We start from the raw sequence: 27,311 nt of genomic DNA, 5'->3' as shown, positions 1-27,311 counted from the left end.
TTACAAGTTTTAGTACTGTTGCAATTGCCTTAATGCTAGATTGTAATTGTTTAGACTGTAAAAGCATTCATTAGACTAACAATTTCTAATTCTAATTTCTACTTCTTTGGCTGCCTATAAGGAAGGTGGTATATAACACAGTGTATACTAGGCACGTATTTCAGGGCAAGCAAGGCTGGCTGCCAGTTTCTTGCTACAACATGACAGTTGTTCCTAAACTCACACTTTAATGCAGTCATTATTTTACTAGTCTTGAGTGTTTTTTAATGTAAATGTGTGTGTGTGGGGGTGTTACTGTAAATGACCATTCCCTTCTCCATGATTGAAAGAACTCTGGTTTCCTGAAAAATTAGCACATAGATCCTAAGAAAATATGGTCCCTTCTTTCACATACATTATCTTAGCTTTTGTCAGATTAACTAGCATAAAAATCACATTCTTCATAGTTATTGATGTTCTTACAGGTTTTATTTTAACAAGTCACAAATATGGTCAAAGTACTAGAAGTTATATATGAAGAATACTTGCATTAATTTGTTCTACAGCAAACAGAATGCAGTATTTTCTTTAAGGAACAGTTTCTGAAGAAAAGAAAAATAAGAGCAAAATATTTGTGATAGTACTTTAATAATTATCACATTAGCTAAGTAGAAGTTAGTACTGTTTTGAAAATAAACTGCAAAATATTAATTATATTTCACATTCAACTGTTAGACACACTGGATAAATGTTTTTTTGTATTTTAAAGTGTTAAAGGCTATATTTTTCTAAAAGACAGACTGGCATTCATTTTCTATTTTTAAATAGAATTTCTACATGCTTTCCACCTCACAAAACAAAAACTTATCTGCCACTCATGAGATTCTCAGATTAGTGGGAATTTGAAAATGTCAGTTTGAAGGTTTATATGAGGAAAATAAGAATCAAAAAAAACATAAGAATTTTTTAACTTGTTTCTCTCTGTACATTTGTAGTTAAAAAGCTGGCTGGATTTATTGTGTTTTCTGAGAAAAACTCTCAAATGACATTACTATCTTGTATCTCAAATCTGAAACTTTACAAAATTTCACTCCTGCTTCCCATAAGGACTTTTGTTCCTTAAACCATTTAAAAAATCTTTTTAAGGTAGGTGGTAGAAGTATAAAATTCTGCAAATAACCATAATTTAAGTTTTAAATATAAAATAGATTCAAAATTCACTGAGGTCAACATTACTTTTTTGCTGGCATCAGCAATGCTGATTTCATTCATATGCTTTGTATGAGCTTTATGATGAGTTGTGATCATTTCACCAACTTACCATCTAGAGACTGTGTTCTGTAATGTAGTAATCACATTATAATCACATAATAATAAATTATTATTACCAATAATAAATGTATGACTATGAAGTTATAGTGTATCAGCAAAATTATTATACCTGATATATAATTGAATTTATTTATTGCACAACATAATAGAAAGGGCTAAAATAATTTAATTATAGTGTAATGTATGCTGAAATCAGTATCTAGAGTTTGGGGTTTTTTTCTTCCTGCTGATTTCACTGAATTCTTAACAGATTCAGAAGTTCTAAGTATTATTTAGGGAACACTCAAAAGCTGTCTTCTGCTCAGTCAGCATAGGAAGCAACAGACTGATTTTCACTATTTGAAGAATACAACAAGCTCAGCAGTGAAACCCCACAGTGCTAGTAGGGGTGGGGAAATAAAAAATCTTCTAAGCTCTCACAGGTGGTTGGAGTTTGGTCTACTACAAGTAATTGCCATATTGTAATGTGCATTGGTGTGATTGACTGACATTAGGATTCCTATTTCAGGTATGCATTGTTATATTTATATAGAACAATTCCTGCAAGTGCTGTGTAGCTTATGGGTTGTTCCACTGCAACTAAGTGACAACCTTTTGGCATAGGTGTGTGATGTCTATCATTGATACACATACATTCCCAGATGACTTGCATCAAAGAAAATTGCCACTAAATCACAGTGGAACTCCATGCATAGCAGCAAGGAAACAGATCTTTAACACCTAGTGATCCTGATCACTTATGGTTTGTTTTCTCTTGTATTTCAGATGTTTTGTGCCTTGCAGGGTATAGTCTATGGATATTTAAGTGTCAGCATCTTCCAGTTCGCACTGGCAGACCCTGTGGCTGAAAGGCAGGTACTCTTACTGCTCCTCCAGTGTACCCCACATAAGCACCCAGTGTTTATTTATTCAGTCGTTTTGAACATTTAATTATTTTTCAGATATTGTTCTGCACTCTGCTTTGCAGCTGAAGACATGACTGCATTTCCCTCTGTGATTCAGGGATGGAAGCCAATATGTCCGAGCAATTTTCTGTCGGTGTTCTGGTTCAATGTGCCTCCCTCCCTCTGCCTGCATGTGGCAAGTCTGATGCTCTGTGTACATTTTCTTAAGAGTGCTGCCATGCTGGATAGATGCTGAAGTTGCATGATAGAGTATGTGGACTAACTTGGAGCTACAGGGGCCAAGAGACCTGTCTACTCTTCAGCCTTCCCTTTGTTGTCCGTTAGACCTGAGGTGCATTTTCCACTCCTTTTCCAAAGTCAGTCAGTCAGGACATGCACATATGCACTTAGTAACTTCTAAATGTTTTCTTCTCAAGTTCAGGTGAGCTCATAAGAGACATTTTTTTAAAAAGTAAAATTTTTACTACATGGAGTAATAACTGTGCTTTGTACTTCATATCCATATATGGTTCTTCTTTTTCCTGTCTTTGAAATATCCCCTATGTATTTTTCCCCTTCCAGAAGAATCCAGCTCCTTAAAACCATAATTGTGCAGGTAAGACACAGAGAGACTGATCAGGTAGTGTGTTTTTCAACTTAGCCTTTCTCTTTTCCTAGTGAGAATACAGGATGTTACTCATGCAAAATGGTGACTCAATAAATTTTTAAGTAAAAATTAAGCCAAAACAGAAATTAGTTGATGTCAACCTTCCTTCTCTAGCTTATCTTATTATATCTTATCTTATTATAGGAATTGTATGGACACTTAGGCCACTGAAAGGTAGACAAGTTACTTTTCCTGTAAATATGACACCCTGAAGTAAAAATTTTTTTCCTCGTCAGGCGCTTTGTTTTCCAGCTTGCGTATATCAAGTGAGTCATCATTCACATACAGGTAGTAACTTTTGTCTTCATAGCACTGGAACTGCACTGAATCTCCTTGGTAATGCATGATGAAAAAGTTATTATCTTCACTCAGCTATGAAAATACATAAAGTAAAGAACATGTTATATTTCTAAAGCCTTTCTATAGGTTTTCATGTGACAAAAAATCATGTATATTGCTGTCTTGTTATATTTTGAATGCTTTTCTCCAGTGATACATATTTAGCAACTTTTAGATAAATCTTTGGCAACACTTAATCATTGTGGGACAGATTCTGTGATAACTATGAATAAAATAATACCTGTCTCTCTCAAAGGACTGAGTTTTTCCAGACCCATAGCTGCATTCCTTTGCTTCACAAAAACACCAGCACAGTATTCCTCTGTAGTATATCTGTTATTGGGATAATTTAGGATTTCCACCTTGTTATTCTCTTACCACAGACTTACCCTATCAACTTCCACTAGCAACAAAATGCCAATCCACAGTTTTTCTTACCTCTTTTGAAGTAAAATTAGAATGTTACAGTACCAATTACTCTTAAACAATTGTTCTACTACCTTTGATTTTTCTGTACATCTCCAGTTTCTAATATGCTTTTTTTAAGATCTGTCTTCAGAGGAATGGCTATTGTCAAAACAGCCCCTCTGTGTGTGTGGATATGTTTGGGTTCTCTAGGCACCTCAGAGTGAGGGTGGAGAAATAGCTACCAGGAAATACAGTGCCAGAGAAAGGAAGAAGATGTGCTAAGAGGTTGCCTCTGAAACCATAGGTCCTGGAGACTGGTAGCTCTGTTAAATCTGCAAAACCTGATAAACTTAGGGTACCAAAGAGCTCTGAACCTGCCCAAGGTCTCTGGTACACACTGGTCATGTAACACACATGATGGGTCATGTAACCCACACCACATGCAAGAAGGCAGCAGCTGCTGCAGGTGGACAAAGACCACGGAGCAGTGTATATAAGCACACCTGCTGAAAGAAGGGACCCTGTGTGTGACTGTGCACAGCTGGCTGCCAACCCCTGGAGTGTGGGTACGAGGCCCGGCTCCTGAGTGTGTGCACTGTGCCAGGGAGTTAACTGAGAAGACGGTGTGAATAGTTATCTGCTGCTAATAGCAATAGCTTAATTAATAAAAGGTTGAGATTTGTGTTCCTCCCATCTGAACCACTTATCAGGGAGCTTATAGTATCTTTGGGGGAAGACAGGGATGGTAAATGAATGCATCACAATCAAATTATTTCATCTTCCCTTTTGACTGATCTGTTTGAATGCCCAGAAGACAGTTCTATAAACCTGACCCGTTTGGTGTACTATCTTTGTGCATAATGCTTAAGAGGACCTCTGAAATGAAACTGAATGGTTGGGGAAAAGCAGGAGTATATTAAAGGGTCCCAGCTATGCTGGAGATTACAGCATTGGCAATAACCACCTTTCCATGGAAGGAGAAATGTGTCCTCATATGACAAGGGATAGAAAGAAAATGTCCTGCAGTTATTGCAGAGTCCATGAAAGAAACATGAGGATATGCCTCCTATATTGGCAAAGCTATAATGGGAAGCAGCTAAAACATTGTCCTGATCAAGCCACTGTAGCACCAGAATACCTGCAGCCTCAATCCAAAAATTCTGTTTTAAAATATACTATTAAGAAGGTTGTAGACAATTCATCTTTAGGAAAGAAATACCTTCTAGGAACTCAAAAATGCAATAAGGAAATATAAACAGAATAAAAGAATCTGGTGAGTTCAGGAAAAAGAGGGAAAAAAAGAATGAAAGAAAGAAAGAAAAAGGAAGACCTGCAGAAGCAGGAGAGGTATTACCATGTATAATGCAGAAATTCACCCTAGAGCAAGGGAGACCTCAATGGGATATGGCAAGTGTGAGTCAAAATCATGTGCTTGCAAAACCAAACCAAGATGCAAAAATTACAAATAACTTCTGTATCTGCATGAAATGATGGAAAATTAGATGGAGAGCCATCAAAGGAAGATGATTTGGGGAATGATATTGTGTGACTGGGAGAAGAACAAGGAGGTGGGAGCAGAAGCATATCCAAACACTAGGAGTTGCAGCAGGTCATTGAAGGACAAGGTGTTTTGCAAGAAATCGTGACACAGATCATTTTCTGTTGTGGTCTGTTAAGAAGGCTGACAAGGAAACTTGGAGAATATGGTGGACTACTGAAGATAAAGTTCATCATGAGGGCAGCACCTACGGCAGCAAGCATGTCTGAGTGACCATTTGCAAGTTCCAGGAAAAAAACAACTGGTTTTCAGTTCTAGATCTGAGTGTTTCTTTGCCATTGCATTAAATGAAGAACCAATTTGGAGGTTACATTTCACATTTAGTAACAAAAAAAAAAAATACACCTTTACTCACGTCCCACAGGTGACAATGCACTTGTGATGGCATATGTATGCTCACATTAGAAAAATGCTACAAATGTTGTCTCCACAGGTTCAAGAAAGAAACATTGTTTTATGGAATAATATGTCAGTGATGGAAGCTACAGAGAATGATGTAAGAAAGTTGTATCCAAGTTTTAAAATAAATAGACTCAAAATTATTTAAAGTCAGTCTGAATAAGGCACAAGGAGCATAACCCCAGGCTAAGCTCAAGTGCTGCACTCTAAGCCAGGAAGAAGGTTTGGAAAAGGAATGGGTATGAAGAGCAGCTGAAACAGAACAAATCATCTTACGCTGCCATGACATGTTACACAAAGGAGTATAGGGCACACTACAATCTACATTTTTCCTCAGATGAAGCAAGGAAATAAACACATGATCAAAAACTGCATGAGTTGTACAATGACTCAGGCTGGCCACTGCCATAAAAGATAACATAAAGTGCTTTTTACAAATACTTTAGAAACAAAAGGAAGGCCAAGGATAATCTCCACCCTCTACTGGACACAGGGAGGAATTTTGCCACAAAGGATGAGGAAGAGGCTGAGGTACTTAATGCTTTCTTTGGTACTGTCTTTAATACCAAGATCAGTTACCCTCAGGGTACCCAGCCCTCTGAGCTGGAAGACAGGGATGAGGAGGAGCAGAATGAGGTTCCCGCAGTCCAGGAGGAAACGGTTAGTGACCTGCTGCTCCACTTGGACATGCACAAGTCTATGGGGCTGGATGGGACCCACCCCAAGGATACTGAGGGAGCTGGCAGAGGAGCTTGCCAAGCCACTCTCCATCATTTACCAGCAGTCCTGGCTAACCAGAAAGGTCCCAGAAGACTGGAGGTTAGCCAGTGTGACACCCTGTCATGGTTAAATCCCAGCTGTCAACTAAGCACCACACTGCTGCTCACCCACTCCACCACCCCTCCCACCCCTCCTCATGGGTTGGTGAGGAGAACTGGGAAAAAGGTAGAACTTACGGGTTGAGATAACAATTTAATAATTCAAATATAATGAAATATTATAATAATAACAATTGTAATGAAACGGAGAGAGACAGAAAGAGGAATAAAATCCAAAAGGAGGAGAAAAAACCCAAAAAAACCCCAAGTAATGTGCAATGTAACCACTTACAACCTGCTGATGGATGCACAGCCAGTCCCCAAGCAGTGATCCCTGCCCAACCAACCCCCCCGTTTATATACTAGGCATGTCATTCTATGGTGTGGAATATCCCTTTGGCCTAGTTCAGGTCAGCTGTCCAGGCTGTGTCCCCTCCGTATTCTTGTGTCCCTCTAGCCTTCTTGCTGCAGGGCCTAAACAACTGAAAGGTCCTTGACTTGGTGTAAACATTCCTTAGCAACAACTAAAAAGATCTGTGTCTTATGAACATTATTCTCATACTAAACCCAAAACACAGCACTGTTCCAACTACTCAGAAAAAATTATTTCTGTCTTAGCTGAAACCAGGACACACCCATCTACAAGAAGGAGAGGAAGGAGGATCCAGGGAACTACAGGCCAGTCAGCCTGACCTTGGTGCTGGGGGAGGTTATAGAGCAGATCAAACTGAGCACCATCACATGGCACATTCGGGACAACCTAGTAAGCCCAGCCAGCATGGGTTTAGGAAAGGCAGGTCCTGCTTGACAAACCTGATCTGCCTCTATGACAAGATGACCCACCTAGCAGATGAGGGAAAGGCTGTGGATGTTGTCTACCTGGACCTTAGTAAAGCCTTTGACACCATCTCCCACAGCATCCTCCTGGGGAAACTGGTTGCTTATGGCCTGGACGGGTGCACTCTATATTGGGTAAGAAGCTGGCTGGACAGATGAGCCCGAAGAGTGGTGGTGAATGGAGTCACATCCAGCTGGTGGCTGGTCACAAGTGGTGTTCCCCAGGGCTCAGTGCTGGGGCCAGTCCTGTTTAATATCTTTATCAACGATCTGGATGAGGGGATCGAGTGCACCCTCAGTAAGTTTGCAGATGACACCAAATTGGGTTGAAGTGTTGATCTGCTTGATGGTAGGAAGGCTCTGCAGAGGGATCTGGACATGCCGGACCGATGGGCCGAGGCCAGCTGGATGAGGTTCAAGAAGGCTCCGTGCTGGGTCCTGCAGCTGGGTCACACCAGCCCCACACAGCGCTACAGGCTGGGGCAGAGCGGCTGGAAAGGGCCTGGTGGGAAAGGGCCTGGGGGTGCTGGTCGGCAGCCGGCTGGGCATGAGCCAGCAGGGTGCCCAGGTGGCCAAGGAGGCCAGCAGCACCCTGGCTGGTGTCAGAAGCAGTGTGGCCAGCAGGGCAAGGGAAGGGACTGTCCCCCTGCACTGGGCACTGGTGAGGCTGCACCTCGAACCCTGTGTTCAGGTTTGGGCCCCTCACGGCAGGAGGGACGTAGAGGGGCTGCAGCGTGTCCAGGGAAGGGCAAGGGGCTGGGGAAGGGGAGGAGCAGCTGAGGGAACTGGGGTTGTTTAGCCTGGAGAAGAGTCATATCAGGGAGGACCTTACTGCTGTCTACAACTACATGAAAGGAGGTTGTAGGCAGGTGGGAGTGAGTCTCTTCTCCCAGGTGACAAGGGAGAGAACAAGAGGAAACAGCCTGAAGTTGTGCCAGAGGAGGTTTATATTGGATATTAGGAAAAATTTCTTCACCGAAAGCGTGGTCAAGCACTGGAACAGGCTGCCCAGGGAGGTGGTGGAATCACCATCCCTGGAGGTATTTAAAAACATGCTTAGATGCAGGAGCGGGCTGGAAACTAGGACCATGTGTGGCAATCAGTTAGCTGAGGGGAATGTGCTCGAGCTTGTCTAGACAACAATTAACATGATGAGGCATGTTTACAGAGCACAGGGGAGTGGGGGACGGATGGTGCCAAGGATGGCGCCAAGGAAAGGTAACACCTTGCGGTTAATTGCTGGTAGTTAACCACCAGTCGGGGATTGCCTAGCCTGCAATGCTTAGCTTCAACAACCAATCTGTTTAAAACGCGCAGCTTCTGAAAGAGTATAAGAACTCGTGCTTCTGTACAATAAATTGACATTTGCTTGCATCAAGCTGCGTCCCGTCTCTTCATTCGCCGCAAATTGGTGACCCCGACGTGATGCGTTTAAGGATCTGACGTGAAGGGCTCTCGAATCGCCTATCTGAGCGACATGCAGCGAATCCCACAGAACTTTGAATGATCTGCTGAAAGGAAGCAGGAGCCAGCCTTAAATCCCTCCGGAGTTGAGAGGTGAGCTGTGGGAAATCCGTAATGGGGAATCAGGCTTCGTCCCCAGAAAGAGACGTATATGGACTCATGAAGGGTCTTCTAGTCAGATCAGGGAGTCCATGCCTCAGTTTCCTCAAATGGTGACCCCTATGGTGGTGTTCCGAAGCCTTGGAAGAATAAGGACGGACCTGGTCGATAAAAAAGACAGCTCGTGGAAGAGGGCTGCGTTCCGGAGGAGACGGCTTGGCTGAACTTGCTGTCTGGACCAGGCGGACAACCTAAACCCCGAGGATAACACCTGTACTCATCGAGACAGGTGAGCAGCCAAGAAACTTTAGAGACTTTGAAAGAATGAAAGTGTGTACATATAGCAGCCAATTGTATGATGCTGCCGCGGAGGGGAGCTCCGTGTCGGGAATGCATTTAGCATCTTGGTGGCAAATTCTGACTACTCTTTGCCAAGCGTGGACTAATTCTACTAACGGTGCTAAACCAGAGGAAGCTGTAAATTCCACCGACAGCACGACTCTTCTCAAGACACAGTCAGCGATGGCGATTCCGTCCACACCTCCTCTGCCCCCAAAGCTTCTGTCACTGATTGCAGCGACCCTCTCAACACAGGAGCAAGCACGGGAACAGGACAAGTCGGACAATGATTTTATTGACACTGATAAACCTTTTGATCCAGGTCCTATAGATCTGGAAAAGGAGCTAAACCTTTCCCCACCCCCTCATCTCTCCCGATGCATTGATGGTATTTTTGGGGAGGGTGAAAGGGAGTCTGAGGGATTGGTGGCAGGAATGCAAGTGGGAAACACTTCAGTGATGGGTTTTGGGAGTCGCTATGGCATGTTCAGTATTTTGTCAGACAAATCAACCTGCAGAGTGGCAGCCTGTGCAATACGAGGCTGTTAAAGGGTTAAGCAAAGCAGTGCGGGAAGGGAGGATTCATAATACATTTGCTATGTTCCTTCTTGAAGTGATGGCAGAGCCTTATACACTCACACTGCATGATTGGAAGTTATTGCTTTGTATGGTACTAACTGATACAGTATATGATGTGGTTATTTGATTTTTGTGAGCTATGTGTAGTGGCCTTGACTGAAAACCTTAATCGGCGAATTGCTGTTAACTATGAGCAGTTAGCTGGAGCAATTAATTGTGCCGATTCTGTGACTCAGGCAAGGTATCCCAGGGACAACTGTTTGCAAATGAATGAGATGGCTATTAAGGCAGTCCGGATGCCGGAGTCTTGCCACAGTCTTGCAGGGTCCTAGAGAGTCACTAACTGTAATACTAACTTGATTGATTGGCTTTAGAATATTTTGCAACAAGTCGAACATCAGGAAGCTCAAGGGTTGCTTTTAAAACAACTAGCTGTGATAATGCCAATGAAAATTGTAAATGGGCAACTTTCACAATCGCAACCCCAACGTGTGTCAAATGATTGTAACACAGAACTCACAGCAGACTGTAATTCTCAGGCTGAGTTCTGGAATGCAGCATAACAGATTTTTGCTTCTCTAATCTCTTCTGTAAGAATAGTACACGCTCTTAACTTGCTTAGTAAATTAGGCTGCTAGCTTGCTAAACAAAGTAATACTACAAATACTGTTCTTTTTTTTCTGGCTTATTAACAGATGTTGATTCTGTCCATCATATGTTGCTACAGAACCGAGTTGCTATTGATTTTTCTTATTAGCACAGGGACACAAGTCTGAAGACTTTGATAGGATGTTACGTGAATCTGAGTGACCACTGTGAATTAATTTACAAAAGTATACAAAACTCAAAAGCCTTAAAACAAAGATCTGCAACAGAGCCAGGGGCGGGATGCCTTTGGTCTCTTCTCACAGCTGGGAAACTTTGGGCCATGACTCAAAAGTATTACAGGATTTATTATAATTATCTTTAACCACCTTATTGATGTTTGCCTTATGTCTCCCATGCTTTTTTTTCCTGTATTCAGTGTTTAGTTGATTGTAACATAAAGCAGGTCATGGTCACCCAGCTACACACAACCTTTGCCTTGTCGCAATTAACAAGCAAAAAAGGGGATAGAGAATGTCTGAAGAGAGAGATAGGAGAGGAAACTGGGGAATATTTGACCTAACAGATGATGACCTAAGAGATGAGAGAACAGCTAGGTATTGTGAAGGAGAATAGGAAAGATGAACATGGTTATCTAGTGTTTAATAGGTGTCTGCATGCTTGTAGTGATATATAGCTGTGTAACTGCATGAATGATTTCTGCCCTGAGCCTGGTGGAGCATACAGCTGCGGTTTGTGTCCGGGCTCAGAGATGTAAATAGGGGCTTCTCTGTTATGGTAAAGTATTTCTCTTTGCATAAAAAAAGAGGGAACAAAGGGAATGACCCCAGAGGTATGTTCAGAGAAGGCATGCGATGTTTCGAACTTTTTGACTGAACCGGTTCTTGTTTGGTGTGCCCTTCCACCTATGTATAATGTTAATCCAAAAGAAGATGATATTGTTTACACTTTGAATGTCGATAATTGTCTTTCTGTAGATGCTAATGTAGGAGGCTGTGATGGGAACGTGTCGCAGCGGTTCTTCTCTTATCCAGAGTAACAGCAGGGAAAGCATTAAAGAGTTAAATCACCTTGTTTGGTAGGCAGTTAAGAATGTGAGTCAAAATTGCCACTGCTTTTTGTTGTTGGTTCAGGGACATGGCTGTGAGGAATTTGATGGTATGTGCTGCGTGGATTTTAGGCGCCCCATTGCAGCAACATGTTATCAAAATCTGAGAAAATTTCAGTCCTTTTTGGCATCCATTCACTCAATTGGCAGTATTGTTTGTTTGCTATTGCCTTGGTTGCTGTCATGTTTGCAAGGGCCCTGCAGAACATGGCAAACCTGGTACTAGCTGTTCAAAAACAAAAAGGGGAAATTATAAAATTGTACAGAACAGAGACAGTGGGTTATTTTGACATCAATAATATGTCTTAGTTGCTTTTTTAATTTGTTCTATTACTTATACCTTGTTTTTACTCGTTCGGTTTCAAAGGTTCTTTTGTGCAACAGGAAGGGGGAGATGCAGGAGCGGGCTGGAAACTAGGACCATGCGTGGCAATCAGTTAGCTGAGGGGAATGTGCTCGAGCTTGTCTAGACAACAATTAACATGATGAGGCATGTTTGCAGAGCACAGGGGAGTGGGAGACGTATGGCGCCAAGGATGGCGCCAAGGAAAGGTAACACCTTGCGGTTAATTGATGGCAGTTAACCACCAGTCGGGGATTGCCTAGTATGCAATGCTTAGCTTCAAGAACCAATCTGTTTAAAACGCGCACCTTCTGAAAGAGTATAAAAACTCGTGCTTCTGTACAATAAATTGACATTTGCTTGCATCAAGCTGCGTCCCGTCTCTTCATTCGCCGCACTTAGATATGGTGCTTAGGGACATAGTTCAGTGATGGACTTGGCAGTCTTGGGTTAACAGTTGGACTTGATGATCTTAAAGGTTTTTTCCAACTTAAATAATTCTATGATTCTATGATGATAAGCAAACTAGTGGAACTGAGCTGCCACCTTATTTGCATCGAAGAAGCTATGTATCTTGGAAAGCACTACAAATAAATTATATGGTGCTTTGGATTTTGACTAAAACAGGGTTGATGACACACCAGTGTTTTGGGTATTGCTGAGCAGTGCATGCACAGCATCAAGACCTCTTTTTCTGACTCTGCAGCAGTGAGTAGGCTGGGGTGGGCAAAAGGCTGGAAGGGGACATCCCAGACTAGCCAAAGGGATACTCCATGCCATATAATGTCATGGTCAGCCATAGACCGGTGCAGAGGAAGAAGAAGGTGGGGGTTCTTTTGCTTCCAAGGTGGCTATGGCTCAGAGACTGGCTGGGCATTAATCTGTTTATGGGAAGACCTGAGTAAGTGTTTTTGCATCACTTGGGTTTTTTTCTGATATTTGCATATTATACTGTCTTTATCTTGGCTCACAAGTTTGCTCACTCTTGCTCTTGCTATTCTCTCCCCTGTCCTGTTGGTGGGAAGTGGTATTGAGTGGATGTGTGGGGACATGGCTGCCTGCTGGGGCCAACACACTTCAGTGCTTTTAATCTCACAGCTGGTACTGTCCTGACAAATGGTAGGACTGTGCTTCCAGCCCTGGGGCAGTTGATTCCGGGTGTATTGGATACCCTCCACATGAAAGCAAAGTGTGGCCTCCACTCTGCTGCCAAAAGGGAGCATGAAAAATGCTTTGGCGACATCAATTGTAGCATACACTCTGTCTTGTTCAACTCCCATTCACACTGGAGCTCTACAACATCTGATACAGCAACATTCATTGGTGGCATGACTTTATTCAAGCCACAGTGGTCCACTATTAACTTCCACCCTCCATCAGGCTTCCACACTTGCCATATGGGACCACTGAAGGGTGGGTGAACCTTACCTATCACTCCTTGGCTCTCCAACAGAAGAATCAATCTATGAAGCCAAAAAACCCCTCCAACTGCATGATAGGTGCCAAACAGGACTGTGATAGGTTGACTCAGCAGCAGCCAAGCACAGTAAGCGTGGCATTGTCATTACTGACAAGGTCAACAGTTCTGAACCAGGTAATTCTGTGGACTTCACATGCCAGATTTTGCCTGTTTAGAGGTTCATTTTCTTTATTTTGGCCTATTTCACTGGAGTAAGGAGGAAGTCCTACAATCAGATCTTTCATGACTGCACAGCTAACATCTGACTTAATCTGTCTGTCTTGTTTAGCTTAATCTAACTACTCGGTAAAGTATATATAGAATAAAAACTGTTACAGCTCTTCACGGAGCTTTGAAAGTTGCAGTCCTTCAGATATCAGTCCACCCAGGCTGAGGAATTCCAGATTTTGGGGAATTCCCAAATTCAAAGTTTTGGGAAAATGCTGTCCAGTTATAATACACTAACAACCTTGAATTATCTGCCAAGGGACAACAACTTGAAGAGGAACATCCAGATCTAGTTACAGAATTGTTGGCTTCAGTAATCTTTTAAGCAAATGTCTTAAGTCAAGAAGGAATTTAGGTGGGGTATCAACTGAGAAAGGAAGGAGAAAAGAATGAAACTGACAGAGAACTGAATGCTACTAGTACTTAGGAAGAGCTAAGAGGTTCATTATACATATGCAAAGGTCTAAGGGTGGTAATGTGTCATGAACAGTAAAATATTACAGCTGAACTAGAACAGAAATAACACTGAAGGGAGACAGTACAGATATGTACTGAAGGAAGTGTGTACTTCTCTGATAACTGGTATATAACTACTAAACACTGCACTTCTGGAAGAGTAAAAAAAATAGTAAAAATTTATACATAATTAATGAGAATGGTAAAATGAGAACATTAAAATCTAGAAATACATGTAACACAGAGAATATTAACAACTCTCCTAAGTAATTCTCCCCTCTACTATGTGTCCCCCCTGCACTCCTCTCCGATACTACATGGCTGCATAATTTGGGTCCAGACTTCTAAGGAAACTGCTAATTTATGAGACAACCTGCAAGAAGATAAGAAGGACATGAAACAGTAGCAGTCCAATTGAGAACCCCAGGTCAAATCAAGTCATTAGTGTGAACAGTGAATGCTAAATAAAACTCATTTCAAAATCACAACCATATGCTGGTTTTTTTCAGAAATGACTGGGATTAACACTTCCCTGTGCATGGGCTACATCAAATGAAAAAAGTCTGTAAATGTACTCTTATTTACGCTAGAAGAGAATGTGGGAGAATTATATATGAGAGGTGAGAAACATCCCATCATTGTCAACATGTTGTAGGGACATAGCAGGGAAAACCTTTTCTGTGGTGGAGCTAAAAGTAAATACTGTTCTGTATCTCTTAATTCATCCTGCTACGTGGTTAACTGCATTTGCTTGTAGTATACTACTAATTATGATAAGCATGCTCTATCATAGAGTTAAAATAATTATGGTAATAAGCAAATGCAAGCCTACTTCTGAGGGTTGGTTTCTTCACTGCTGCTCCTGAGTCAACCACTGGGGTTGGTTTCTCCACTGCTGCTTCATCCAGGTGACTGAAAGTGTGCGCACTGTATGAGGTAGTAACTGCATGTATGATGCAGTTTTCCACTCTTGCCAACACAGTGTTGCAATAAATACTGGTTCTGATCTGTATTACCTTCCTGACTTAATCCTCTACCAGAATAGGACGTTATTATAAACAATTACTTGCTGTTACAAGCTGTTATTATTTTATTGTGATAACAGCCTGATTAATAAAAGATGCTGTAATAAATATTGGTTGTGAACTGTGTCTCCATAAACCTTGGCTACAGAAATGGAAATTTACAACACTATAGGCAACTCTTTCTGCTGGTGTAACAGCAAGCTCTACAGATTCTCATATTTCTGGTAATTCTTCTGGAAGTCTTCCAATAAAGAAAGAAAAATGCCTGTCTTTAAGATTTACTGTTAGAAGCTAGCAGACTAAATATCACATTGCAGCATCACATAGCTTTGTCATTGGTGATGAGAAGTATTTCTCCATCTTAGTCGACTACTCCCACAGTTTTTCAGCCTAAGGACAGTGGAGGCTTAATTCATCACACCAGAATTTATTTCCTGGTCAGTGCACTCATTCTAGAAGGCTTAAGAATCTCATGACTATGATTTTGCCTCTCACACAAATGACTAAGATTCTTTTTCTTTTATTTGAAGTTATCAGCAGTAAACCCTGATGAGTAAGTAGATCACTGTCTGTCTTGTTAGGCAATGAATGCGTTCTCAGAACGGATTTTTCTTTTTTATTATCTGTTTAGAAACCCAGAGTGATGAATAGGTCTCTACAGGCAACTGTTACAGCTCTTCTTTCCAGCTGTCCCCCAAAACTTGCAGTCATCAAGACATTAATTCTTTCCCTATGAACAGCTCCACAGAAAAATGTGTTTTTTCTACAGAAAAGCGTATGAAGTAAATTTTAGAAGAATGCAGTATGACTGTGATAGTTTACATTATAAAAAGAGGGGGTTAGAAGTTGCATTATGAATTTCCTAAGCTTTGTAGCTTTCTCCTTCTATATAGAGCCAAGAAATATTTGTGGCAAGTAAGTACCTCAACAGGAACTTAAAGTGAAGGACCCACTTGAATCGTCCAGGCCCAGTACACAGGAGTTTTGTTCATTAATTATTAGGTAAAAAAAGGAATAGCACTGTAGTTCATACTTTTGAAAGACCATTTCAGAATGACTTTAAACAAGAAATTTGTAATTTCAAATTAGCAGAATTCCTTTCTTTTCTAGGAGAAATGTTAGCCATGTTAGAAATATTAGGTTGGGAATTTTAGGTTTTCAGCATTTCACATGTGCTATTACGAAGTTCTGAAAGCTATCTGATCCCAGACAGCTTTAATTTTGCTCTCTGAAATTGGAAAGATTGTCTTTTCAATCGTCCTCAATAGTCATACACTGGACTACATCCCTAACAAATATTCCAATTAGCTACATATCATTGGTTTTTCATATTCTTTAGGTCAGAATGTCTGTCTAAGATCTCTTATAAATCAACTAAAGTAGTTTTGTTCCTGTGTTCACAATGTTTTGTCTTTTCTATCTAGAGAAGAGCCAACAAAAATCAAGCTTTGGTCACAAAAACATGTTAAGAAACCACCTAGCTACCTGTATTTCTATACACAATGCATTATTCCTGATTTATAATCATCTGCTGATACTGAATCAACTCTGAAAGTATTTCCACGACTGCTTACTTTTAATTTCTTAATTATATTAGATTATATATATAAAAAATGTATTTTATATATATATATATAATGTTTTAATTATTTCCCAGAAATTTTTGACTGATGGATTCACTATTTCTTGAAAACATTATTAGTCTTGTAATCTGACCCTTCTAGATACACTCATCCAGATTTTCTAGAACTTGTATAAGAAGTTGTACCAAGTGAAAACCATTTTGTATCTCCCTGGATTTTATATAAGCAGAATAATATGGGAAACATCTCCATCTTTCCTGTTTTAACTGAAAGTCAGGTATTTTGCCTGTAGATTGAAGGATGTACTCATACATACAAGTCAAGTAAAAAGTATGGAAGTTCTTATATTCCTTCTCTGAGGAAAATACTAAAAATCAGCTGAAGTAGGAAAGTAAATAATTAGTCACTTAATGAATAACAGCAGGATGCATTTAGCTACATTTTTTTATACCTAGATTTGTATATACACTCAAACATATGGTTTTATTTGTTTGATCATTATTACATACCTGTTTGAAGTCAGGACCTTCATGGTTGCATGTTTTCATGTTGCATCTGTCCAATGAAGGATAATTTGGTTCTGAACAGGATGCTTTCAAGACCTGTGTTTACAACCACATAATCGGTAATTTTGTCTTCATATTTTGCTCTTTTAGTCCACTGAATATAATACTAATTCTAAAAAACCCTCACTTTTTTAATGAAGTCTATTAATTATTACATTTAAATTATCCAAGATTAATAAAATGTTAAGTTCTCAAAACACTTCCATGATACATATATTCCCGATTCATTTTGTGTTGCAAATGGTGAAAGAGGTTGAAAGTAAATACTGAAGACAGTCCTTCAAAGTGTTTAATGTCCAGATTCTATTTTGCAATGCAGTGACGGCTGAACCACATTGTAATGAAAAACCAAAACTTTATCACAGACAAGGAGCCTTGTCATCTTCCACATTAGAATTCCTGTTGAGATTAAGAAAATTATTTGTATTCTACTGGAAAAAGGAAGGTCCATGCTCTTTCCAAGGTTTTTACATATTTGCGAGACACTAAATATGTCTTAACTAATTTTCAGATAAGAACCGATTTTATTCATGTCAAGAAAAGTAATCTGGTATAACATGGTACTCAAAATAAGTGATTGGGATAGTAAAATCCATTAGGGTTCAACACTCAGTTCTTTCCCTGATTCGGTGGAACACCTTTCAAACAAATAATTTATGAAAAGATAATCTCTGAACCAGAAATATCCTTTTAAAATCGCTACTTTTTCAAGGACAGAAAGGAAAATCCCAGCAGGTTAATAGGCTATAAATATAATGAATATATCTTAAAACATACATTTTCCCAGATCATTTCAGGAAACAGATTATATGGGAAGTTATCTCTGAATTAAAAACAATCAAAAAAACTTCAAAGACTTAATTTGAGGAAGCATTTACTAATTTATACCATCATGCATGGCCAGTGTTAGATGAAGGGTCATTTTTTATCTCAACATAACCAGTGTAAACTGAGCTTCTTAGACCTTTGCCCTGTTTTAGAGGGTAAATTCCAACATAATGTTCTTCTTTAGATGAATTTTAGTAAAGGTTATAACCCTTCAATAGGCAAAAGTAGCCTTGCCTGCTCTTCCTCCCATAAATAAACCTTCACAAGACAAGAGAAAATGAGAATATTTTAACAACTGGTGGTAAATGTTTAAAACAGGATACTATATTCAGCTGCATTTTCTTTTCATCACATTCCTTATGTTGCAAATTAGATTCACTAGGAAAAAATAATTCCCCTCTGAAACTCATCTCTTTCCAAGGCAGCATTCCTCCTTCTTCCTCCCCGTCTATTTCCTGCATGTTTCCTGGTTAAGAAACCCCCTCTCCCTCCACAAAGACTGGAACGCAACATCCCTGACTTCTTCTAGTAACAGTAGTTAACTACATAACCCCAATTTTTTTGCAATAAACAGTTTCAAATATTTCCCCAGACAGAATACAGGGAGGGAGGTAGAAATTGTGAAATGTGGCAGGTGGTAGGTAAAAGAAAATGAAAAGGTCTCGGGGGGAAACTGTCCTATAGTAAGTAAAAGCAACCACAAATTACAAAAGAAATAAACTACTTCTTACCTTCAGAGAGAGCTGCTTCTTACCCTTGCACAACAGGACAAATTCATTAAGCTTTGATCTCTGCATGAGGATCACCAAATTTTTAGAATCTGCTTTACATAAAGAAGAATATTGCAATAAAACGTATATCACTTTGTAAAATGAAGCATAGCTGAAAATACTTTGTAAAGAGATTCAGGTTCACTTTACACCGATAGGCATAGGAATAGAAACAAATATAATCACTTTTGACACCATTCTCTTCTGTAAGGTATTTAAAGACTTTTTTATTTAAAAAGCTCAGTCTAGTTTAAACAAAGTCTTTATGGTGTTTAAAATTTGCCACATATATACTTTATTTCTCTATATTTATAGTTAATGTATGGAATATCAGTTATACATTGATATATATAATATGAACTACAAAGGCATTTATAGTAGTACTTAATTTACATAATACACTTTACTATCTACACATCACTAAGGAAAATCCCTTTTACTTTCTGCATGCTTTCTAGGACAAGCTACCATAATTACCATAAAGCTTTCCACTACCATAATTTCCAATACCATGGGTGCATTGGATTTAGCCCCTTTTGAGATAACAGTTTTTTCAGCTGCAGGAAATAAGTGTATCAATAATACAGGACACTCCTCAGCCTCATAAACTGACAATATTTGTACCTTCTGGTACTTCAAGGCCTCAGCAAAAAGTAAATAAATTAAGGTACCCTTTGTCAACTGATACAGCACACAAGGCTATGACCTAGCAAAACCCATGACAGTAATAACTATCCAGTGATGCTGTAATTATCTGTCTGCCTTGCAGATTTACTTCAAATAATACCACTTGTGCAGTACAGAGGTGTACTGTTCAAGAGAGAAAATAAAGTACCAGTTGATCTATATGTCTGTCCCTGAAGCAACTGATGCAAATGTTACAGAGATTAGGTAATTATGCACCAACAGTCGCAGCTGCAGTTAAGGAGAATTTTATTTTTTTTCATATTAGCAATGGTATTTGTTAGCCTTTGAAGTGTATTTGGAATCAGCAGAACATGTTCAACCCACCTGACTGATTTTACCTGCTCTAATCCTGGCCCTGATTTTAAGTTGCCCTAACTTACCCTAACTGTAATGCTTTGGTGAAAGTCTTGTGGAGGAATTTTGTCTGAGCCAGCTGCAGCATGAAAATAGCATAAAAATTCTTGTTAAAAATTGAGACACACTCCAGCCAAATGTATTTTACTCAGTTTACAAGTGTATTCAGATTAATGTAGTGGAATGTAGAAGGTCTAAAATTTTGCCATTTTTATTACTTTTTGTGACATCAGTTTAGATTTCCTCAGCTGCAACTGTCCAGCCAGCTGTAGCATGTAAGAGGCACATCAGCAGGCAAGAGAGATTTCATACCCAAGTCAAGAATGTCCTAACTTAGATGTAAGAATGACAACAAAAAGAGGGATGCAGGTGTCCAGCCAGTTGACAATATGTCAAAATGAATTACATCCTAACAATCTTTGGCTGTCTCCATCTGTAGATTTTATTGTGACTCGCTTATACATTGTTTAGTTTGAGTAAATCCAAAGGAGTCTAGCTTTCCCTATCACTTCTGAAAAACTTGACAAGTCGTATCAGGCAGACAGTGAATGGCAGGGGAAGTACAGAACCTTTCCATGATTTTATATGTGATACTTGCACTCTCTGATGGACTTCAGATTAATTACCTAGCCTCTCTGGTTACTAAAATCCTACCAGAGTCTAAGGGGCAATTTTACAAATTCATGCTAAGGAAATGCTTTGAAATTAACTAAATACAAGAAACTACTTGTTTGGGGTGTCCCTGAAATGCAAAGCACTGGGATTTGGGAAGGTATCAATATTTTATAGTTACCTAGAAAACCTCATTTGGCCATTGTTCAAGATACAGTATTGGACCAGATAGATACTTGCTCTCATCTGTTACAGAAGCCCTTTATGATTGAAACTGGAATATGTTTCTTTTCTAGTGGAATACCTGGAACTAGTATATCTTTGATTTTCCCAATCACTTCTTATACTTAAATATGAAAGTTTGTCTCCTCTTTCTTCATATCCATTTCTCTTTGCTTTTCCTCTCCTGTTACTAGCTAAGACCCGTATGCCAGCAATAGAACACACTCACTTTTCTTTAAAAAAAAAATAATTGGATTTTCTAGCTTACACACATTCTATTTCCTCAAATACATTTGTCTTCAGTCCAAGCCATTACTCATAACTTGCTACCACAAACTTTGTGACTTGGAAGATTTCTTCTTATGGAACACAAAAAGGCTCTTGTTTTCAGAACTGTCCAGCAACCTGACCTGAATGAAAAACTGGTATAAAATGTTACTTCTAATGTCAAGTCTATGTATAAAACATGACTGATTTATTTTCTAACTCTCAAATCTCTTCAAAATCAGACCCTAACAAAGAGAATGATACCTTTTATTCCCATAGGAGTCTTACCAGTAACGGCTGGTTCATTTCTTGTGAATACGCTTAACCATGCAATATCTGAAATAGAAGATATTTAACAAATATGTGGAATTAGATAGTTACATTCTTCAAATTTAAAAATATCACAAACAAATAATTGCTCTAAAACATAATCTGAGAAAGAGCTTGTAATAGCAATAGGCATCAGGCTTCATTTCTTGGAGGTCTCTGAATTCATATAACCCTGGAAGACAGTGCAGTTACACCTGTGAACAGGTACCCTGAAGTCTGAACTCTAATACATGTATTGACTCATTAACTATCTTTTACAAAAGAGAATGTACCTGAGAAAAGAGGGGTCAGTAATGAGATGTAAGGCCTAAAATGCTATCAAAGAGAAGCCTACAAGTCTTTGGTAGCAGAAGTGAGGACACTACTATGGAATGTACAAGACTGGAAAGAAACAAGCAGCTACAGCAGGGAGGTTTCTGGCTTTTCTAACATCAGCCTGAATCAGCCAGCTATGTGGGGAAGGTATCACCCACTTCAGGTCAAAGTCACAAACATCCAGGTTACGGCTGGTTCCTAACATGATGTTGTCTTAACTATATGATTATTAATACATGTTTGTGGTGTTTGTGTCTACATATACAAAAATATCACATATAATGTCCTTTTTTTTTCTTTTTCTTCTAGAACATCAGTACCTTCTACATCACAACCGTCACACTACGAATTTATTCACAAACAGCTTCTATTATATACCTATACAGATTTTGGTCCTGTTCATAAATTAGCAATACTAGTTGTATGAGTTACTTCAAAATTCTATGAAGTTATCAAGTAAAAGATACTCCAAAGGATACAAAGCATACTTAAATACCTTATTAGTGTAGCTGTCATTATTTACAATTTAATAGGATAAAAATAACATTAATTTAGTTATAAATATGTCAAACAAGTATTTCTATGTCTTTATCTGAAGCATATGTAATGGTTTTCAAATTCCTGTAAAAGCTGGGGGTTTGTAAGAAACAATGTTTCAGTAAGTTGATAGCTATCTCACAGATTTCAACTTTTTCCTGTATTTCAGTTAGAAATATGGTTTATTGCTTTTTCTTCCAATTTTCACATCTCTGGAAAATGTAGAAATCTACAATAGTTCTATTTGTTGTTATTTGCCTTTCTGTACCCTCTAACAACTACTTCTGTGATGTTAGTTGTGATATCATTTTTGGTGACAATTAGAGAAGCCCTATTTGAGATAAAAGAAGAGTTCCATGAAAAATAAAATAATCCCACAAATTCCAAAATCTTCTCTATTTTTCTACATTTTGCCCTTGTCTCCAAGGTTTATCTTTGCTTTCACTCTCTTAATAGCTAAGCATCTACACTTTCCATTAACTCAAATGGGAGTGAACAAAATAGTCTTATTATTTAAATATATTATGTACCTACTGTAAACTGGAATAAAAGTTTTCTTATATCACTATAAATATTAATATGCAATACAGTGTTACATCTACAGAAAATATAAAATCATAGAATCATTTAGGTTGGAAAAGACCTTTAAGTTCATCAAGTCCAACCATAAACTGCCAAGTTCACCACTGCATCATGTCCCTAAGCACCACATCTACACATCTTTTAAATATCCCCCAGACAGTGACTCAACCCCTTCCCCAGGCAGTCTGTTCCAATTCTTGACAAGCCTTTCAGCAAATAAATTTTTCTTAATATCCAAACTAAACCTCCCTGGCACAATTTGAGGCCATTTCCTCTCATCCTACCACTTGTTCTGGGAACAGACTGACCCCCACCTCAATACAACCTTATTTCAAGTGGTTGTAGAGAGCAATAAAGTCTCCCCTGAGCCTCCTTTTCTCCAGACTAAACCTCAGATCTCTCAGCTGCTCCTTGTAAGACTTGTGCTCCAGACCCTTCACCAGCTTTGCTGCCCTTCTCTGGACACGCTCCAGCCCCTCTATGTCCCTCCTGAAGTGAGGGGCCCAAAACTGAACACAGTACACATAACAGTACATTAACAAATATTGTTGGTGAGGTTTGATATAAAAAAGCATGCTACCTTCATGAGATTGCGAGTCCTTGGTTGATATTTCATGGTGACCATCTTCATCTATGTCAAAATGTACCGTTTTTGAATCTTCAGTCAGTATATAGCATTTCAGTGTTTCTCGCAGACTGAATGCTAATCAAAAATGAATTGCAATTAATTTTATTAGCAACAGAAAAACAGTAAAATTAATTAATAAAAAGATCGACTGTATTTTTATAGCAATCTAGCTTGATCATCTATGTACATTTGAACTATGAACAGTATAGCAAACGTACAATACAAATCACACAGTGGGCTTAAGCAGATGTTTTTGGGGTTCAGTGTTAGTGTGAAGAAGGAAAGCAAAGGTTTATTTGCTTTGAAGGTTATCTCAATGAGAAGAAGAGATGTATGCTGTACCTTTTGCAGAGTTATTATGAAAAACTTGAGCTTGGAAAAATGGCTTCCGACCCAAGAGCCTGATGGATAGTGTATGAAGGGGGATTGTGGACAACCTTCAGATAGCTGTGTTGAAAGATATTAATGGGGGTGGGAGGAATTTAAACACAAGAGAGAGGGCATAAATTAGCAGTTGGCTGGTGAATGAGTAGGCTTTCAGTGGGGAAGAGAGCTCTGTGGGGAGCTGAGGCCAGAGCAAAGTTGTGCACAGGAGCCTGCGCATGGAGAGAAATGTGAAAAATGGAGTTACGTTTTCATTCTGAAGAAGAGGTGAAGTAGGGAAAGTGTCACTGCAGCATACTGTTTCTATACTAGTTTCCTTTATTTCATAGATAAGTAGTTGCCTGTTTCCCAGTTTTGCACTTTGAAAATTCGATCTGTGTACAGACAAGAGTTTTAGGTTACAGTGCAAATGTCTACCTAAAAGAGCAGCATTTATTTTGAGGACCTGACATCTCTTACTGAAAAAAAACCCAAACAAAACCCCACATCAGATATTTGTAGCTAAAAGCAGTCAGGAGGGAAATTGTTCCCTATCACTATTGAACACAACTGTGCTGTTCTGGATGTAAGAAGATGTAGGCCCAGCCACCTGCATGTCACACACCTGCAGAACAACACTATAAGGCACACAATTTTGATTATGTTAGGCTGAACATTGTTTTACTGGAATATGTTTGCTATCTTCAAATTCAGTTAAGACACTTCTGAGACCACACTCCAGGGTATGGTATAAGATAAAGAGTCCTTTTTCACCAGAACAATTAGGAAAAACAACAGGATCCTCAAAATGCACCAGCATGACATAATGTTCTTTCTGGGAATGCTTGACTTCACCAAAAGCTTTGTTACTCATTTTATATTGAAGTACCTCCTCTGAAATACCTGCATTTAAGCAGACATTTTGAAAACAGTAGAATTGTTTCCAAGAAGCTTTCTTCCTGCCCTGTTCAGGGTGAGCTGAAACTCTGCATGAACATTCAACAAAAGAGATGATACACACCAACAACTGGCATCACATCCTTGCGCAGCTGATCTATGCATGGGCAAAGACCTTCTCTTCAAAGACCTGGCAATTAAGGCTGCCAGGCTTCCAGAAAAAAAAGATGGGTTGTTCCAAAAAAGCAACAAGACAACAATTACAATAATCAACAACAACAAAGCAAACATTTTAAAAATTGTTTAAATCTTTGTAGTGTAAGAGTTCTACTTTTAACTAGAATTACAAGAACTAGTACAGTGCCCAAAATAAAATGGCTGGCAGGCCTGCTATGTCGTTCACTCTTTTCCAGGGAGGTGTAGATGTACTTTAGGAATTACTGGTCTGAATTTCATGGTGTGAAAAAACTAATGTTTTATTTTCAGGAGTCGTTCTGTATGGGTTGTTTTAAAGCCAGCTTTTATTTCTTCCTCCATTCTTGACCTTATTATAGATAAGCTGTTCCAGATGCCTAATTTGTTTGGATTCTGCCTTGGATTGGAACCATGTTTCCAAGATTACAAACATACCTGTCACTCAGGAAAGAGTTACCTGACTTTTCAGGAGCTGTTCTCACAGTGCTCAGCAGACATTGCCTCTTAACACGCTGCCTTCTGTGGAGAGACACTTCACACGGCTTTTTGCAGCCTGAGCGGAGCAGCATTGCAGCAGCACTCAAGAAATCCTGATAAACTGAGATGTCCCTCTTTTCCAGTCCTAAAGCAGGAGTTAGGATTTTTCACAATACTTTATGTTTCAGATAAGAAAACAGTTTGCAAAGAGTATTAATTTTGGTAAATAACAGTTAAAGGCAGGATAAACTCAGTAATATTTGACTGCTTGCATGACTCAAGCCTGTGTCCTGTAATGGTGTGTTTCCAGTGACAGCAAATCAGTTATCTATCTACACCCCCACTAAGATGCAGGTTATCACAGATATCTTTGTGTTGAAGGAATATATTTTTAAAAACTTCCCTTAGATAAAATATAAGCAGTTTAAGTGACTTCAGCTTAATTTATTTGTGCTTCTCTAGTCATAGGAAGCTAGCTACACTTTGCTAGCTGGATTGAAAAATCATATTCTTTCAGAAAACTAAGATAATTTTCAGAGTATTTGTAAGTAATTGAAAATGATACTAACTTCAACACAGCATAATCTTTCAGTAAAGACATGCAGCCATATTACAATCTTAAGGTTCAGGAAACAATTACCTCAGGAACGAGGACTGGAGTTTGGAAATTTGAGGAGTATATTAGAATTGTTAATGACTATCACAAGTGATCAGGAAAAAGTATCGATCTCCTACCATTCTCTGCAATCCATATTTTCAAATAATTAATGTTCTCTTTACAGTTCAATAATCTGACTTCATTGTGCTCTGCATTTTTCCAATGATGTTGTATTTGTGACTATATTTACAAAAAATAACACTTTTCAGTTTTTAAAGGCTAGGTGAGTAAAAGGATCTAAGCATTACCTAGGCCAGATATCCTAAGGAGAGGGTGGTGCCTATTGACTGAGGAACCACCTAGGCAGCTAGTAAAATATTCTGTGGGTGCAGCCTGAATTACTGCATTCCAAAAAAGCTACGAACTTTGATTTGGTCTGAAGAAAGGGAAACTGGAATTCTTAAGTCTACAAACTCTCCCGAAGTCAACTGCTTATGACAACTGTTTATGGCAAGTACAGACCAAAGAAAACAACGAACTGCAATTTTGTCTGGTATCCTGGCAAAAGAACCAAGCAAAGATGGGTGTAATTTCAGCCCCATGCAGCTTTGTACAGAATAACTAAATATCAGTTAGGCCAGAGAGATCATGGCTCTGATGCAGTTGTAATGATTTGTTAATTCTCCCAGAGGAGGAGAGTGCAGTGTTCTGGTTTGTTTCAGTTCATTGACGCAGAATTTTGCATTAAATATTTACATGAAATGTTAGAAATTAAAGACCTCTGTCCCTTGCAATTCTCTTGTTACTAGACAACAAAGGCTAACTAAGGCTTTTTTTCTCTCTCTGTCTCTTTATTTGTAACTATTCAGTTAGGGCATTGAAAATAGAAACATCTATTAGAAAGAATTAATTTCTTCTTCCTATTAAAGATGTCTCATTTTTCATATGTCTCATAACTTGTAGTCAGAGATAGAAAGTAAAAGCTGGTCTTCTTTATCTTGCTGAAATTGCTTTATCACTAAGCATGCTAAACAAAACAGAAGACCCTTCGTGGTCTTCCACTAAATCCTGACTGGGACCAGACCTCTGCAAACATCTAACTGAACCAGGCTCTGCAGAGTATGTGGGCAGTAATACCAGCTTGTGGGTCTTGAGAGATGTTAGTGTGCTAGGTGCTCAACATTAACAAAGCATCGTAACTCTGTTAGATCTAGGGTGCTTGAAAACACACATTTAATCCCTTACAGAACACTCCTGCTGAAAATGTAAGTGCAATTCTATTTTGGTTGCATTTGATCAGAAGTTCTGAAGATCCCAATTCCTGATTTTTATGCCCTGTGAAGCAGCCCGGAATTGTGTTCTCCTGGATTTGCCCTTCATATATTGTGGTTACTAATGCCAAGGTATGTAGATTAGTCCTTTTTTTCTTTTTTTTTTTTCTTTTTTTTTTCTTTTTTTTTTTCTTTTTTTTTTTCTTTTTTTTTTTCTTTTTTTTTTCTTTTTTTTTTCTTTTTTTTTTTTGAGAACCAGTGTGATACCAGGCAAACCATTTAGATTCAGAGTCTTGCATTGA

The 27,311-nt window shown here is 39.0% G+C and overlaps 1 protein-coding gene across 7 annotated transcripts in view; it reads right to left on the bottom strand.

Moving 5' to 3' along the window:
- Window positions 1–2,361: 2,361 nt before the first annotated feature.
- Window positions 2,362–27,311, bottom strand: part of LOC308056640 (uncharacterized protein) — a 37,285-nt gene continuing 12,335 nt past the window's right edge. Inside the window, exons 2-7 of one of the 7 annotated variants that reach the window (XM_080372333.1) lie at window positions 25,121–25,285; window positions 23,161–23,283; window positions 21,081–21,152; window positions 18,636–18,724; window positions 17,020–17,112; window positions 2,362–3,234 (exon numbers count right to left, since the gene is read on the bottom strand). In XM_080372333.1, coding sequence (XP_080228459.1) covers window positions 3,046–3,234; window positions 17,020–17,112; window positions 18,636–18,724; window positions 21,081–21,152; window positions 23,161–23,283; window positions 25,121–25,232 — 678 coding nt within the window. In that variant the 5' untranslated portion in view covers window positions 25,233–25,285 and the 3' untranslated portion in view covers window positions 2,362–3,045. The other 6 variants (XM_080372335.1, XM_080372336.1, XM_080372334.1 and 3 more) reach the window with 6 other exon arrangements.

Source organism: Falco punctatus, assembly GCF_963210335.1.
Source record: "Falco punctatus genome assembly, chromosome: Z".
NCBI classification, from domain to species: Eukaryota; Metazoa; Chordata; class Aves; order Falconiformes; family Falconidae; genus Falco; species Falco punctatus.
Note: the sequence above shows the minus strand (reverse complement) of the source record. Positions and strands in the feature narration are given on the sequence as shown.